Raw genomic sequence first — 18,199 nt, forward strand, 5'->3', positions numbered from 1 at the left:
GGGAGACAAGGGGCGGGTATGGACTCCGGGCCCACAAGTTAGTCAACTAGGTGTTGCACAAGTCTATAGACTGGGTCCATGCGCTTGGTGGTAGATGTGAGGATATGGGAGGCAGGTGTAGGATATGCGGTTGGGTCGGGGAATCGAAAACTCCGTGATAGGGCCGCGTGGTTTTGCACGTGACGATGATGTGTGGGCCGGACCGGAGGAGGCGGTGAAGGGCCGAATGGATCAGGCCCATTAGATTTGCTTGCGCTTAACACCCCCTGCATCAGATGTTAGTATATTTTCTACAAAATTGGTTAGAGAGGTATGAGTATATAACAAGATTCTTACATTTTGTGATCCTACATTTTGTAACGGATAGAGTAACATATTTTGTATATGTTTTTAACAATCTCAACATTTTGCATTACAATCGCAGCAGTTCAGATATATTATCTGAACAAATCAGATGTAGGAGTCCCTTTACAAGATGAGAATATAGGATACAGCATTCCCTCAACAAGGTTAGCTCCTGAAGCTGAAAATTTTGCTCACTTCAACTATATGACTTGGTAAGCAACAGGATTGGCATCTCTCATGAGTCTTGACCACTAGTGCTGACAAAGTTGCTCATAGAAGTCAGACAACTAGAATTTATTCTCGAGTACACATCAGATGCACACATGCACAACCACCACCAGAGCTCAACTATACACAATTGCATTGCTGAGAGTAATTACTTCCAAGAATCCACCGCAGATACGCAACTGAATTCTGCTAGTCCAGATCATTCGAATGCTATAAACCTCATCTCCCTATATAACACAGCACCCCCCACCCCACCCCCCCCCCCCCCCCCAATACAGGTTTCTGACATAATTTCCAGAACCAGCCCAAAAAGAATTGAATGCCAATAGCCCTACACCAATCTGTACATTCACTTACAAATGTCATCTTTTTGTAGGGTAAATATACACCTAGGTGATTGACTGATTATAGCTTATCTGCGATCCTGCCAAGGGCGTCTGCAAGCCTGCCGAGCACAAGAACTAGGCTGTTAGCTTGGTCTTTCCTCTGCTCCCTGTCTAGCTCACAGTTCTGGTTCTGCGCCTCCAGCTGTGCCGCCACCATCCGGCTGTTCCGGTCTAGGATCTCAATCAGCTTACTCTGCAGGTCTGTTGTGCCTTCTCCAGCTTCTTCGTCAGTCCGCGGCCTCTTCTGCCCACCCTGCTGAGCCGGTGCATCCCTCTCAGTGCTTTGCACAGGCTGTTTGTCTTTCGACGTGCCTGCTTCAGAGAACCCATTATATCTCAATGTGTTTTAGCTTTTTTAACTCATCCTTACAGATAATAAGTACAATGAGCATGCATGGTTTAAAAGTTTACAAAGTTTACAACCCAGTTACTATCTTTAAAAGAAAGTACAGCGTCCAAAAGTGAAATGAATATAGTTTCTTTGTCATGCATGTTCTGTCGCCATTTGACATTTCAGAGTTGCTCTACGGACAAGAAAAAGCATATAATAATCCATCATTCGCTAATATGACACCTAGGAATGTAACATTGGTATGTCCCATTCACATCATTTCAAAATTTGCAAACAGTGATAGGCCAAACCAATCATCCCAATTTGTCAAAAAAGAAAATGGATCCAGAATAGCAAATCTACACATGTCAGTCACACCATTTCTGATCTGTGCACTTCCACAATTATATGCATAGATGTATGCTATGTCAAAAATTAACATATGTATACCTGCAAAAAATATGTTTATATGTGCGCTATTATAACAAACAAGACATGAGCCTATTCTCCTTTACTTTTATAGAGTATGCATACCACATCTGTAGATATTACCATCATTGTACATATATAAACTTTCTTTGAAAATTAAAATGTGTATGCCTATGACCTTCAGTTCTTTCCTGTTTACATCTCGGCTGCTCAGTGCTCACTCTTTTCTAACATCATTGTGGAAGCTCTTTACCCATTTTAAGCCAGCGCTCCATAGGTTCTCTGTCAGTAGCTTGCCACTAACAACAAACTTTCTCCACATGAGCCAAAATGAAAGAATCTAGTTGAAGTGTCAAAGTATGTACCACATAAAGGTGAGCATTTAAGTGGATGCAAATACAGTAACTAGAACCGCCAATGAAAATATCTAGATCGAACATAACACCATTAAACTCTTCAACAGTTTATGACAAAGCTTAAAGCCAATGATCTGACATAAACTATACCACAATTGAGGTATTTCTTTATGTGCACTAATCAATTATTAAAAAAACTAAAACTGATCATTTTGAATATTTGAATTTGGAAATGTAGACATCAAAGAGAAAGGAACTGATAACCGTGTTCCAGAACTGTCCATACGGAAAAGTTTGATGGACATGGTAACCACCAAAGCCTGCCATTTGCAGTTGCTTGCACTTTCGTATAAGCTGGCACTCTAGCACAGTATCAGATTGGTTTCAGCGACCCCACGGCCATATAGCAACGTGAGTTTGTAATGTCTATTTTAACAATGGTTCGATGATGATACAGTTCACATTAGTTATGCAGACAAGGACATTCTACAGTACCATTCTACTGCAGCCTTGCTGATAAACTTGAAACTTCATGTACAAAGTGAATTTCAATAATGAAAAAGTGTGCATCTGCCGCATGCTGTAGTTATAATTGCTAAATCACAACATTCAGCACTAATGTAACACTCGACTATTCCTAATATGCACACAGTAGGCTAATGAACCCAATGGAACAGTAAAGTATCTTCAGCAATGCTGCAAGTGAGATACAAGGGAATATAAAGGAAACTAGAAACCACTAAATGGAGTAAAAGTCAAAGTACCTTGCTCAGCGCTCTGTTGTTGCCTTGATGCCTCAGGCTTCTCTGAAACGGAGGACACAAGAAATTAATCAAGACAAATCAATGGACCTACCAATGAAATTGACAAGACAAGAAGCAAGTACGCCTAACGAACACAATCAGAACTAAGAGAAGAACCAAAGAAAGTTGCCAAGCTGCGTTCTCGAGTTTATATTCCACTAGACCTAAATGGTTATTAAACTGAAACATCCAGCGCAGAGCAACTGCTGAATTTTTCTGCAGAAAGGAAAAAACAGCACCAAGAACTGAAATTTTGCACCAAGTCAAAGCACCAAAACAAAGAACACAGATACATCTCATAACCAGATAGTACTGAATAGTCTGTCCAATCAGAAGAAAGCTCTTGCGTTTACAAGTTTGGAGCAGTAAACATCAATACCTCAGTTTTAGCGTGGACATGAACCAGATTACCAGAAAGCTTCCCACCTTTTACCTCTAACAAACAGCGGCAAAACGAAGTCGCAATTGAAAAGATTTGATTTATATCATTAAAAAGCAAGATGAACTCGAATTCATGAAAGAGTCAAACACTGCAAGCATGGGGAGGCAGCAAATCGGCGAATAACGCAACTTTATATAGAGGAAAAGCACGCAATTTTAGCACTATGAGTCAACGAGCAGCTCACCTGACACCGGTACAGCGATCACCGGCTGTGGCGGAAGAGGAGGAGGAGCCGCCGCCGGTGCCTCCTCTTCTTCCTCCTCCTCGTCCTCCGAGAACAACGCCTCCTCCGTGGCCGGACGGCCACTGTCAAACACGGCCTCCGCCGGCCCCGCCTCCTTCTCTTCCTCGACGCGAACCGCCGCCACCGCCTCCTCCTCTTCTGCGGCATTCCCGGCGGACCGACTGCCGAGGATCGCCCGCCCCCGGCCCTCGAGTATGTCGTACACCTCGCGGTCGAAGAACCCCGGGAGCCGGCGCTCCCTGCGCGCGTCGTTGCGCATGGCCCAGAACGACGGCTCGCGCGAGGCCGCCGCGGCCCGCTCCCACTCCTTGATCTTCTTGTAGTCGCCGGCAAGGTTGCTCCAGCGCTTCCGGCACTGCACGGGGCCCCGCTCGACGCCGTGCCGCCGGCAGTACTCGGCCACCGCGGCCCACTTGGGCTCCAGCGCCGCCGCCGCCGCGGCCTCCCCCCCGGACGCCGACGCCGCGGCCGCGGCCGCAGCCGCCGCCAGGCGGCCCCTCCCGCCGCGCCCGCCGCGGCCCTCCACCATGCGCTTGCCCTCGATGAGCACCAGTATCTCCTGCCGCGTCCACCGCGGCAGCCTCGGCGCGCGCCCCGATGGGGTGGCCGCGGCCGCCGCCGCGGCGCCGGCGGGGTCGCCGGCGTTGGACATGCCGGGGGCTGGGCACGGGAGGCGCGTGCTTTTGTGGCGGAAGTTGACGTGACGGCGTGAGGCGGGTGGTGTAACGGAGGGTTAACGACGGTAGGAGAGAGAAAGGGAGGAGAGGAGGGAGGGAAGGGACGCGTGGGGAGGGGAAGAGAAAGCAAAGCACAAGGAGCGCGAGGGGAGAGAGAGAGGGCTGTGTCTTACTTAAGCAAGGGATTAGGGAGAAAATGGCGTTTAATTAGGCACTCACTCATGTGAGATGTGACATGAGTATTTCGTGTCGTTTTGATACAGATTTTAGTTTATATGTTGAGTAGTAATTATTGTATGATCTGCAGCTCGTTGTTATACTTGGTTTATATTTTGAACTCTCTGTTGTCGTGACACTACTATTTAAGTAGGATATTATTATTTTTATGGAAATGGAACTATATTTTTTATATTTAGTGTTTTTTGTTATAGTATTTTTGGTTGTCATTTATTTTAAAAAAAATTTGTGTATCAAAGCTTTTGGCTTTGAAATTTTGAGAATTTTTATATTTAAAATTTGTTGATGTAAAGACGTTTCGGTGTCCGAATCGTAGGTAGAATGGATCTTACGTAAATAGTTATATGGATGAATTGTAAAAGCGCTTTGAATTTAAAACTGTAGTATATAATAAAGCTATAGATTTTGAAATTCTTAGCAACTCTTGCATTGAATACATTTTAATTTGAAGACGTTTTGGTGTCCATACCGTAGGTACGACGGATCGCATGCAAGTATTTGTGCAAACGAAATGCCGAAGCATTTTGAATTTTAAAATTTGCTCTACAATGAAGTTGTAGTTTTTGAATTTTTATCAAATTCTATATTGAACAACTTTTGATTTCAACATGTTTTGGTATTCAAATTGTACATATAATATTGCTCGTGTAGAAGTAACGGACGGAACGAATCGTGGTTTGATTTAATTAAAATTCGAGAGTTTTTCTAAAAGTATTTCTGAGAGAGGACCAGAACGGCGAGTTGATTTTCTGAAAACATAAGGTTGTCTTTGCAAATTTTTCTAAACCGGGAAGGTTGGAGTACGGGTTGATTTTGAGAAAAGTTACGAGCTTTTTCATAAAATTACATGAGATCGGACTGCGGGTTGATTTATCTAAAATCTGAGAACTTTTTTACAAATCGATCGGAACTTGCAAGATCTAGGCCACCCGCCTGGCCGATCCGATGGCCGGCAATGTGGCCACGCTGGCCAGCCAGCTTTTGGTGCGTGAATCGTATTAAAGAGATTCCAAATGGCCCCTGGCATTCCCTGTATTTTTTTGTATTTTTCGTGTCATATTTTTTTTTGGCAATTTCACAGATCCAGGAACACCAATAATTTCAGCATTTTTTGTTATTTAAGCAGAGAGGAAACCTTAGTACAGAACAACTAAGTTATAGTGATTATGTATTAGGATTGCATGCATTCACCCTCACACAAAGAGATTGATTACTATAGCCATCCTTAAGGCGTCAACAACTTTGGAGCCACCAGATATAACGGTAGAAAATCCCCAAAAGTCCCACGTGATGTGTAGAGAGAGGTTCTTGAAGGCTTGAAACATGTTGTTCGCCACAAGCCCACAAGGTACAAGTGGCATGCTGTCAAACTAGCCATCGGTGGACATGCATAATGATGGGATTGATTCGAAATGAGCTAATAAAAAGGCAGCAACTTTAAAATTCTTATGATCTTCGAATTCTGCGTGATGTTAGGGTTAAAGCTCTGCCAAACGGATCCTTAATAAAACGCCAAATAAATGACTTTACAACTTTGATCTAGCTTAACCCATTCCTATTTTTTTCTCATATCTATACATACTCAAATAATTTTGTATGAGCTACCTCCATGGGACACGGGAAAAAATGAAAGGAAGATGGAGCTAGAGGCGGCAGGCTACACGAGAGGGTTAGTTGGGGCTGAAGATAGGGAATCGGTGCCCAATACCAAGTGCCCATGCATGATGCATCCTCCTATGTCCACCATGATGTAACAGGCAAAAGGTGCTTCAATTCAAGGGTTTTCCTTCCTGGGTGAGAGAGAGAAAAAAAAAACTTTTTGGATAGAAAGAAGAAACCAATGGTGGGGTGGCCTTGCAATTGCAAGGAGTGGTGGTGCCTTAAGGGAGGTGGATTAATTTATTGTGCGATTAGGACCTGTGATTAGAGCACGACAATAGGCGGCCTCCCAACGGTCTCCATCGCCGTGATGCGATAATTCTTCTCGTTTTTTTTTGTCCCCCGAAGGGTTTTTGGATCCTTTTACAGCAGGCACCTGAAAAGAATTGACAGGACTATTTGTGTCCGCGCTTTGAGATGATTTATCGCGACACGTGTCTATCCGGGAGGGGTGGTTTAGGGGAAGATGCGCTTGGTTATGTGTCGCAAAACACAGGGGTTAAGTGTTTGTTAGCCTCACTTAGTTCTACTGGAACAGTTTACAGTGGTAAGCTAGTAGGCCATTAAGCAAGCTTGCTCGTAGTGCTCGCATAAATGGACGATAGCCATGCAAAGATGCTATATATCCTGGGATACGATGCTAGATTTTTTGTATAAATTGCACTCTTGAAATTAAAAATCAGTGAAAAAGTTTTACAATTGATTTTGAGAAAAGATACATGTAGCCTTGTTGCCTTTATACATGTCAATTATAGGGCAAAAATAGCAAACAAGATGGGCTTTGTGGTGCAAACCTCTGGTTACATTTGTACTGCTAGCTAGACAGAGACAATCAGAAACATGTAGCTGGAAAGCTAGTGAAATTGGGCGATTAGGCTCATCATGAACTGTCCTTTCCGCTGGCCTATGATCATTTTCAGCTAGCCTCAGCGAAAAAGAAAAAAATAGGTCATCAGGCCTGTTGTGGTGCGTGTGGTGACACACAATCGGCGGTATTGCCGAAATTATTGTATTGGGCGACTTGGTGTACTCCATCTCATGCCAAGATACCTGCTAGAGGAAGGCTGGGCCTCACCTATGCAAGTTTATATAATTAGGGCCAGTATTGGTTTAGCTGTCCCTGGCCTGCCCCTTTAAAATTTTTGGGAGGTCCATTTCAATCTTATATGGGGCCGAATTGACCTCACCTACTGCCAGGTTCCTTTCAACATGGCTGTAAACAACTACACCATTTGTATTCTGCTGGTGCCCCTACATCCAGAAAAGATGTGCAGTTTGGTTGGCACCAACATCATATGCTTGCAGCATATAGACCATATTTAGCAGCACAAGGGTAGTTGGTATTGGGAAGAATTCTGTCTCGATTTCCTCTTTTTCAGATAGTAATAAATTTTAGTGTTATGCCATTGCCTGGAAAGTATGCTTGGTAAAAGTTTTCTTTTTCAGATATCAAGCAGTGCCTGTTCTTTAATTTGAATGTATGGTACATAATTATATTCAAACAAACGTTTGGGCAGTTTTCATTTCAGATAGTAGTTGCATTGGTGGCTCTAATCCGAGGTCAAAATATGCTTGGTTGAAGGGTCTTCATTCAGTCAACTTCAACTAGCTGTCCCCGAAGTTCTTCGATTTTGGTCCTTCTCCATGTCCTTGTGACTTGTAAGGATACCACTTGACGTTTAGTAGCCGTTTCTGTACCACTGTAGCCAGGGTCAGAAAAGGAGAGAACTGAATGCAAAGCACCGAGAAGATATGAAAGATGGGGGCATGATCCCAAAAGGACAGCGCCCACGGAGACAGGTCCCAGCGAGAGGTGTGACCTGAGTGATCGGCCTCCTCACATTGGCTGTTGACACAATCCTTGCAGTGTAACTTTCAGTGTCAACTTCTGCTTTTTTGCGTGACCAAAGGGGCCTTTGCCCTTTCAGCCACTAGAAGAGGCTGCTGCGCAACCCCCCTCGTATGGACGCATAGATGTATACAAGCAAGTCCATGGGATTGAGATCATGACCTCTTTCCCTGGATGCCGAGATTCCCATTTGCAGAAAACGCAAGTGCCCCCGTGTGGGGAAGGGTGCTGCATCGCGGGAATAAGTGGGTGATGGAATGGGGCCCCGTTTTTTCTAGAAAAATAGGGTGATCTTGCGGGAGAGGTCGACGCATGGTTAGTGCCTCACTTGTTGGTGTCTTGTAATCCTTTCTTATGTTGACGATGTGAGGATTAACCCCTTGTTTACTTGATCCCGTGAGATGCGTTATGCGTTGACAGGTTAAAAGGAGGGGGGTTTCGAAAGTTATGGTTAACCACCAAACGAGAAATTTCAAAGACTCGCTAGCCAAAACGTTGTGAGATCAATTAAGTATTACAAATTAACAATGCACCCACTTAATTTCGATATATATAATTTGGCAAACAGAAAAAAGAAGATTATTTACTAACATGTCATGTGAGTTTCAGTACAAGATTTAACCACTAAAAGGGGAAAGATTTTTCCACGAATTTCTATGTGTTAGCGCTCTTTCCCATTCTGATGTCGGATCAATTTGGTGAATGTATTAAGAGCCCGTTTGGTAGGGATTTTACTGGCTTCGGCTTCACCTGTTTTGCGCAAATCAAGACAATATAGCGTGAAGTCATTTTGTAAGCTGAGGTAAAAAATAAACTAGAAGCTAGATGAAGTCACTTTTTTTTTTGGCTTGACCGATGAAGTTGTTTTGGGAGTAGCCTTCCCAAACGGTACATGATATGATTCGTTAACTTTGGTGAATGTATGATTTGTCACTCCATTAATAAGCCACCTCTGTTCAGATCAATTTATCGCAAAACTTTCTTCTTTTAAATAGCTAACAAAGACATGTCCTTTGTTGCATCAGTTCTTAAGGTAGAAAAGTAATGTGTAACTTTTTTTGTATGTGAAATCAGGTACTCTCTCCATTGCTAAATAAACGATGTTGTTTTCTAAAAATAATTAGCTTGTTCTGGAATATTGTTTATTTAAGAACGGAAGGAGTAGTTTCCTCAGTTCCACGGTATATACATATATACAATTTATTCCTTGTATACCTGTTTAACTGGAGAGCATAAAGCCGTGGAACCATACATTTAATTTCGAGCGTATTCCTGAAAGAGAAAGGACCTTCCTGATTTTCTTTTTCTAAGGGGAAAAAAGACAAGTCTGCTGAGGAAATACAGCTTGATCCTAGTTGGCTTCTTTTGTGTAAGCTTACGTGTATCTGGCGCTGCTTATCCCTGTACTGACAGTCTGACCTCACGCAACGCTAATGCTAACGGCATAGCGTTCTGGGGCATGCACTTGTTTAATTGTAGTCCCTGCCTGATCACTCTAAAGGAGGCCGGCGGCATCGTGGGGGCAGAGATGGCATTTGGAAGAACCGTCACCAGTGTTGGTGCAGTGTGGCATGTGCATGTGTGGATCAGTGTAGCTGAATGCATGATGCCCCTCGGCCATCAGTCATCACCACCACATTTTGGACAGGAGATGGAAGCAGCAAGTGCTTTAGGGGATCCGGGCATATTTTTAAGGGATGCACTTGGAGTTGGAGCTAGGGATGAACAATGATATCCCAATAGGCATGGATGGGTCTACACACACCCCTGAGCTAACAATACAATGATTGTGCCCTGCGTTGCCTTTGCCTCTGATCCATATTATTAGTGGGTGGATTAGGGCCACCCACAACGCAACACGGTGGTGCAGAGATGCAGTGTCCATGCTTGCCACGTCAATGAAAAGCCAGGTTCCTTGCGAAAAGAAAAACAGAGAATAATAATAATAATCAGAAGAAGAAGAAAAAAAGCGTGAGGGAATGAAAAGGCTGTCCACTTTGAGAAATCCTTGCGCGAGGGTAGGAAGGAATTTATTCAGAAAAGTTCAGCTGCAGCAGTGTGTAGCTACACGGAGCCCGGATTTCGTACTACGAGCTCTGGTTTGCTACTTATTTTATGACCATCCTACCACCCGCCCATGGGCGGCCCATCCACAGTTCGTCCCTGCGCGGCTTCACTACAAGGAAGGATTGTCGGCCAATCGCTCCCAGTGCCCTCAACAGGGTCAGGGCCCAGGGTTATTAACCATGGAGATAGCAATGATCAATGGCTTGGTGCTATGCTTGACTAGAGTTTTGACAAGACTATTATCCCAGGCCCAACCTATTCGGACCCATAACCAGGGGCCCATTTTGCTGGTTCCGAACTCGGCTTTATCGCGAGTCGAGGCCTCCTTGAAGCGTCCGTCAACTAATCATCACCAACAATGCATCAAGTCGTCTTCTACGGTGCGATCTGCAATGGAAGAAACATGCAGCTGCGATCTGTTGCGCGAGACGACTCCAAGGCAGAGTAGCCTCGCCTCCGCGCTCGCTCACTTAGCTTAATTGCTTCATGATCATGACGGCCATGCCCTTTTCTCGCGAAAAGGCAACTTTATTATTCTCCGATCAAAGCTTGATGTGCATGTCATTAGTGTTACGCTAGTCTTAGTTTTACAGTACAGTTACTAAAATTGAAAACTAGATAATTGTGCTACGGGGACGAAACTCTTCTCTCATTCCATGAAAACTTATTCCTGCTCTTTCCTCGTCATATCAGCAAAATTAATAATGTGGTATAGAATTTAATACCATAAAATTTTCATTGGTTTCGTCAATCTTAATATCCGACAATCCGAACTCTTATAGATATTTGTATATTATATGTACATGGTGCGTGCCTATAAATATACTGTTTTTTAAAGAAATCTAAAAGCATCTCCAAGAGTATCTAAAATCTACTTCCAATAACTTAATTTTAGTCGTGATCAATAAAAACAGTCTCTAACCATTTCTAAAATCAACTCTCAATTTATTCGCACGTCCAAAACATACCCCTTCCGTGGCCAGATTTCCACCCACCCTCGGCACTCCCAATCCATGACTTCGCGCCAGTTCAGCACCAAATTGCATCGCGGCGCTTTCCATCGTCCTTGCGCGCCATTTTCCTCGCATCGCAGCCGCAGCGGCGCGTCGCCTGCCGCCGCCGGCTCCCTGCTTGCGATCGCTGCATCTGCTCCCTGCGCTCCAATAATCGCTGTCCCCACCTCCGGTCCCTGTTGCTGTCATTGCTGTGATTCATCGCTTCCGCACGATTGCACCTGGCTGGTTTCGTTCTCTTGCGCCGAGCGGCCGACCACGCGGCTCCGATCTTCTCAGCCGCCGGTGATAACCCGTTCCCAGGGCAGGTGATGAGCTAGTAACAATACGTTGAGAATACAGGTAGATGTAATGTTAAATTTTATATAAAATAAATTATGATGAATATAGGAACCAGTATGCATAAATTTAACGTACTAGACAGCATAATTAGGGACCTTAAGTTCACGTCCCGGATCCATTTCCGGCGAGGCATGGCATGCACGCGCATGTGGTGTTTCTCTTCCCTCCCCCGTCGTATAGATTGGAGCAGTGGAGACAACCTCCATATTTATGTTGGTCATCCCACTCCTCCATTAGTAAGATGGGACTAAATTTGAACTATTTTCTCTTATACACATAAGCTTTGAGATTTGTTAATCTAAATTTATTAACGGTCAAGTCCACTAAAATTCCAGCACAACCGGAGGAAATAACGGATACAGTACTAAATAGACAGTTGGGATTCTTCCCGTGAAAAAAAAATCAAGATATGGGCCCGCATCTTGATGTGTGGCATCATTTAAACTTTTGTGGGCTAGTTTTTTAGGAACCGTTGGCTGGGTGGTTTTTCTACTCCCAATAATTTTTAATATGATACTAAAACTAGTTTTTTAGACTGTATTTTTTAGACGCTCTTGGAGATGCTATAAGAGGCTAAGAATCATGAACAAATGACAAAAAGTTAATGAAACTGCTTTGGACCCCCTAATCTTTTTTTTTGCCTTTGAAATGTTGGAGCCCTTTAATCCTCCTCCAAAGATTAAAATAAATTCCCGCAGATAAACGGAGTTGCGATTGCTTAGCTATTGCTGCTCTCGCCACTTGTTGGGATCGAGAACATTTTGGCGTGTGCTCGACCAGAGGTCGTAAAATGGCGACAGGTTTCCTTGGCCTTTTTGACTCGCTCTTTTGGAAAGCTCGATCGGGATCCACCTTATCTTGTTCCGGCGGCAACGACGGAGCACGAACACCAGTAGTAGGGGCCAAACATGCGTCGTCAGTCGTCGTCACGGGCACCGGGCAACTGCTCTGCAAGAAGAACGGTGGTGTTCTGCTGCGGCCGGCCATCGCCGCCGCTCGCCTTCTTGCCTCGCGGCACACGGACCGGGCCAGAGAATCGAACGCGGGACTGGAATTTATAGCGCTAGGGACTGATTAGGAACAGAACAGTTCTCTCCTTTTGCATGAGGATTGATTGGATTTCGTTTGGCTGCCTCCTGTTTTTTTTTTCCTTTCTGTGACACGAGACATGAGTATGTGATTGTCGCTGTTTCAAAGCGGTCCAACCCAACACGGCCTCGTATGGCAGGCCCAAGCCCAGCTTTGCTGAACCGTCTGGGGCTCAACTACACGTTCTATGTACCCCTCCAAAAGACTGCACGTTTTATATTGCTATTGTCCATCTTTCTTTCTTTCTTTCTTTCTTTCTTTGAGATTGGATCATGCTGTTATTTTCAACTGTGTAATTACTCCCAAACCTTTCCTTTTGTTTATCCACCCTAAAAAAACTTTTTCTTTATATAACAGTGATTCTTACAACATCACTGCTAGGCTCTGGGCCCTAGGCATGTTGAGTAAAAAAAGAGAGATTGTCTTTCTTACGAATCGGATTCAGCTCTTACAATTATTCATCTAAAAAAAAATCTGATGTCGCATTTCTGATTTGAAAGTCCCAAATGACTCAAGAGGAGAATATTGTACTGTGAATTAGCAATAAATCACTTTAGGGTGTGTGTTTGTTTGCATGTACCATTTGATTCATGCATGGAATGGCTCAAACTAGATGGTCTTTGGTTGGGTAAATTATACCAACTCATCCAGAATGAAGACATTCTACTTGATATAATTTTTCTACAAAGAATGATGAACCAAATGGTTCAAGAAAATTGGTTGAACCACACCATCCTGGATCATCTGCGTAGGTAACATTTGGACAAGCAACCCAAACACATTCAGCCATCTCCCTCCGTTCTAAGTCACAATGTTTTCTTGACTTTACATAGGCAAGAAATTGAAACGTTTAGCATGCTCTCGTCATGATTGACGACTTCGCTTCAAGAATTCGGAGGTGCCCACTGTCTCTGTCAACCATGGATCTTAAGGAAGTTAGGAATCCTCATTAAGATCTGAATTTTTTTTTTTCTTTTTCATGATGACTACGACATTGCTAGATCCTTTGGCGTGAATAAGCGAGCGATAGGATTTCTAGTTGGTCCAGTCCATCAAAGCCTCATGAGTCATGATGGAAATAGTGACTAGTCAGACCAGAAGCCCCGTTGCTACGCTACTTGTTGTGTCGCATATGGGGTGCTCTCACACGAGCGGTGGCGTCACGGCTACAGATGGCACTTACTACTAATTTTTTTCCCCCCTGAAAAAACAGAACTCCCGTAATCATAGTTGCCATGTCATTTGTTGAACTAGCCACCGATTAGCTCAGCCTCCATGGATTTTATCTGCACCTCCTGAGACGCGCGCACACGAGAAAAAGGACTCGCCAGATCGAAATAAATCCAGCACGGCAGCTGCGGCATCAACCGTGAGACGTCGCCGGCCAAGATATTTACGAGGGGATTATCTAATGAGCAAACGGTGACGCCACACCAACTCACGAACACTTCACATCAGGGGGGTGTTTTGATCGCAAATGTTTATAACATTTGGAACTTTTTGCTACTGTAGCGTTTTCGTTTGTATTTGACAAATTTTATCTAATCATGGTCTAACTAGGCTTAAAAGATTCGTCTCGTGATGTACAATTAAACTGTGTAATTAGTTATTTTTTTACATACATTTACTGCTCCATGCATGTGTTCCAAAATTGATGTGATGGAGAGAGAGTGTAAAAATTTGGAACTTTGAATGCATCTAAACGGGCCCAGGTTAAATTCTCTGAAAACTTTACGGTACTTTTACACCATCGCACAGGTCACAGGTGTAAGGTTCTGACCGGACAATGATTGGACGAGGAATTAAGACAAAAAGAAAGGCAGGCTGGCTGGATGGCTGGCAGCTACCGCAGCAACTCGCAACCTGGATCATTCCGTGCTCGCGCTGCTCGTCAGATAATTTGATCATCTGCTCATCGGTCACAGCCATGCGTGGTTTGTCAGGTGTTCATCTCGGAAAGATGAGTAGATCTTGCCGATCGATCACCTCGCTGCCGGTTGTTCGTTTCACGGGCCTCGATGGTGGGGAAAAGAACAAAAGGGTTAGGTCAATCATGCATGGTGATAGTTTTCTGATGCCCCTCTTTGCCTTGAGCCAATCAGCAGTTCCTTTTCTTAATTAACAAAAGGAAAGAAAGCGGAACGCCCTTGAGCCTCCCGTTCGAAAGCCAGCAGTACGGTTAGGATGGTCCTAGCCGTCACCTTTAAATTACTCTTCCTTTTACTTTATTACCTCATCCTCCAAGTACCCTGTTGATCAACCCGGGCGACCTGGCTACGCTGCAAATCTGAAAGGGGACCCGGGCGCCAGTGACTGGTCAGCAATGGTTTGAGCTAGCGTTAATAGTAGGATAGTGTGCTCAGATCTGTGATGTGCCTGCTACGCTGCATGACAAATGTTGGGTGACTCCTAGGAAGCAAGGCGGCCGTCAGCTTTGTCCGTTCCTTCTCCTCGGTACTTTAATTTTTCCTTGACAGACCCGGCCCCTTCGTCAGTTTCTTAATCTCCAAAGCTCGTAGTACGTACGTTCCAATCTGAAATTAGTAAATTGATTGGAAACCGCTGACATGACCGCAAGTTCAGTTTAGCTCTGCCCTGCTGTCGTCCCTCACGTGCTGCTGCCATTGTAAAAGAAATCATCCAGCTACACAAATAGCTGCTCCTCCGGCATCCATGTGGGCTCCTGTCCTGGCAGAAGAGAAATGAGCAGCATGCCGTAGAGACGCCCTGTCGTGGTTGCAGGATGAGATGTCCGGTCAGTTGAGATGCCACTTCTATTCCCAATGTTTCAGGGCTCTACCCTCCGGGCCGTTCCCACGCAGCCCGATCAGACCGCGTGCGTGCTCGCTCGCGGCCTCTCCCTCCCAGTCCCAGATGGGTTCGGTCCGGTCCGGTGGGAAACGCAATCATCCCTGTTCCTCCGAAAGCGGATATACAAGACGGACGAGAGGCAGAGGCGAGCTTTTTTTTTTTTTTTCCTTCTCTTTCTTTCGTACGCCAAGTTTTTGTTCCCATGTGGTGTGGCGATGAGGAATGGAGGGCCCACCGCGACGGCGGGAGGCGCCGGGCTTGGGCCCACGCGCGGTACTGGACAGCCGTACCGTGTCCGCGTGTGGTTGCTTTTTTTTTTCTTTTGAAAGAAACGCGTGTGGTTGCTGTCACGCACGGGGTTTGCATCGCCATCCTCTGTTGGGGATTCACAAGGTTTCCATTGACCCATCGTTCTAAGGCGAGCTCGGGATCATGATGGTTACCCGGAATCAGTGCTGGTGTGAGCCCAGCTGGTAGGCGACTGTGTAATGTTCCTGCTGGCGCTGGCAGCATATAGCTAGTTCTCTGCATTAGCAGCGCTCAATAATGCAGCAAATCATTCAGGCTTTAATTCGGGCGAGACAGATTAAGCGCGCAGTGACGCACATGCACATTCCGATCCGGAGGAGGGGCATAGCATCGCTTGTTTCTGCTGCTGGGTCGCCTTCAGCGAGTTATGGCCCAGAGCAGGGGGCCAACCGGAAATATGAACTGCGAGGCAGGCCAACGAACCACCCTTGATGAGAAAAGGTCTGTGATGTTTGGGCATTATTATCGGGGCGAGTACAGTGCAATGGATGAGGCTAGCTAGCTAGGGCGCCAGCACACGGTCGAAGGCCCCTCAGCTCGCCCGTGCGATCAGTCTTGTGTCATGATCGGCGCGTGTGGCTTTGCTGCTTGTCGCAGCCACAGCCAATAATATATTGACCGTGATCGAGAACAACCATCTACCCATCTGGTCCTCTTTCAGACCGGCCTTGGTCACCGGCTCGCATCGCCGATTCGCCGCACACCGCCGAGCAAGGAGAACGAGAGGGCCCAACGGATGGAGAAACACTTGCGAGTCAGCTCGGCTTGGTGAGAACTCGGCTCAGCTCGCCTTAAATATTGTTCAGTTTACACTCTCAAACTATTGTAAAAATCTGATTTTCAACCTTCAACTATAAAACCGGATAATAAGGACCATCCAATTATCAAAATTAGACAAGTTTGACGTTTTGGGTGGTTTAGAAGGTGGTTTTTTTAAAAAAAATAAAAAATTTAATTAGATAAAAAATTAAAACTAATTTATTTTAAATCAAAAAATATGAAACTAGTACTAGCTTTTTTAAAAAAATATAACATATCTATTAGTGCTCTATTTGAATCTTATTTGTTTAAAAATAATAGGCATCACTACAACCAACCAAATACTAGAAACATAAAAAATTAGATCCACCAACTAAATACTAGGAACATAAAAAATTAGATCTGAATAACTGACAGGTAGAGTTTCAATAGATAGATTACATTTTTAGAAAACTTTTGATACACATTTCATAAATTTTTTATTTAAAATATATTACTCATGAATTTTTTAGTTTAAATTTGAATATTTTTAGTTTTCACAAAATGAAAAACCACCTAAAGGGACAAATTTGCCCGGTTTCGACAGTTAGATGGTCTATGTTATCCAGTTTTATAGTTAAAGTTTGAAAATCATACTTTTATAATAATTTTATTAACAAGTGAAGCAAAGCTTTGTATATGTCTAGTTTGTTTGATGAGTCGAGCTAAGGCCAAGCTATGGCTCGTTAGCTGCTTACATGCATCCTTACGAGACGAGAAGGACAAAAGAAGGCGGGCAAACAAACTAGCATCCAATTCTGGCCCAACAAGCAACAACTAACGCGCAACTGTACCAGTACTAGCCGAATTAGTTTCTTTAACTAGGTATGTGCCCATAAGTTACTACGGGCAAAACAAATATCAAATCTCATGATATGATGGAAAGAACCTCAATGATACAATGTATAAAGAAAATGAATATATTTCGAAGAATATCCTTTATACTTGATGCGAGATCATTCAAACAGCTATGTCAACAACACTTATCATGATTCTAGAATGACAATCAATAGGAACACCAACACAATTAGCAATACGCTCCTTAAACAACAGCCTTTTAGAACTGATGATCAATTGTTCAATTCCAAAGATAGAAAAATATACAGATATCATAAATAATATTTGAATGACTCTTGCATCAATAGTCGTGTTTTACAGGCAATGCTCATCACCACCGTATCATCTTACTTATGAAACCAACATATTGAATCAAGTTATTTATGTATGCCATGTAAATGTAAGCATATTCAACCTTTGCTTGGCAACAAATAAAAACTTAAAAATTGGCGTGAATCTGCAAGAGCCAACTGTATTATATAAGAAAGATAGTTTTATTTATGACAACATATAGATGCAATCGTATTATATCAAGAATGTAACCTTAAAAGCTTGCATGAAAGGAAGGGCCTAATAGTGCAATGGCAAGAGGATTGTTCATGAACAAAGGACAACCAAATAATATGAGTACTACAAAATAAACTATAAACAAATACCAATAGTTTGCAAATCCAAATTATGCAATAGTTTTACCAGTCCAAACTGTGATAAAGCTAAGGCTGACAAATCCATAAACGGCACACGTAACTTACGTTCAGCAAACTACTTATTGATAGCTTAAGTAGTTATACTATGAAATGATGAAAATAGTTTCACAAGTGCGATAATACCTATGTTAATAATCAACGTAGAAGCATCACTTGCATGAGTAGTCTAGATGTTGTGGCAGTGGTTTCCCAGCGGATAATTCTGTACAATAAAGGCATGTTTCTGCAAAATTTTCAAAA

At 43.7% G+C, this 18,199-nt stretch overlaps 1 protein-coding gene across 2 annotated transcripts; it reads right to left on the bottom strand.

Annotated features, from left to right (window-relative positions):
- Positions 1-427: 427 nt before the first annotated feature.
- On the bottom strand, positions 428-4,335 carry LOC112877899 (trihelix transcription factor ASR3-like). Of its 2 annotated transcripts, none has more exons than XM_025942275.1 (3): positions 3,505-4,335; positions 2,840-2,881; positions 428-1,274 (listed from the first exon to the last, which is right to left on the bottom strand). In XM_025942275.1, exons 1-3 carry the CDS (start codon positions 4,214-4,216, stop codon positions 979-981), a joined length of 1,050 nt encoding a protein of 349 aa, XP_025798060.1. In that variant the 5' UTR covers positions 4,217-4,335; the 3' UTR covers positions 428-978. The 2 variants fall into 2 exon arrangements, with proteins under 2 accessions (XP_025798060.1, XP_025798066.1); XM_025942281.1 differs by having other exon boundaries at positions 428-1,271; positions 3,505-4,324.
- Positions 4,336-18,199: the final 13,864 nt, after the last annotated feature.

The sequence above is a fragment of the Panicum hallii genome, chromosome 1 (assembly GCF_002211085.1).
Source record: "Panicum hallii strain FIL2 chromosome 1, PHallii_v3.1, whole genome shotgun sequence".
In the NCBI taxonomy this organism is placed as follows: Eukaryota; Viridiplantae; Streptophyta; class Magnoliopsida; order Poales; family Poaceae; genus Panicum; species Panicum hallii.

Excerpts from the sequence above, each read along its gene's own strand:
- LOC112877899 (XM_025942275.1), bottom strand. The coding sequence starts at position 4,216 with ATGTCCAACGCCGGCGACCCCGCCGGCGCCGCGGCGGCGGCCGCGGCC. Across the intron at positions 2,882-3,504 it reads GATCGCTGTACCGGTGTCAG|AGAAGCCTGAGGCATCAAGG; the intron begins GTGAGCTGCTCG and ends CCTCCGTTTCAG. Across the intron at positions 1,275-2,839 it reads ACAACAGAGCGCTGAGCAAG|CAGGCACGTCGAAAGACAAA; the intron begins GTACTTTGACTT and ends GGTTCTCTGAAG.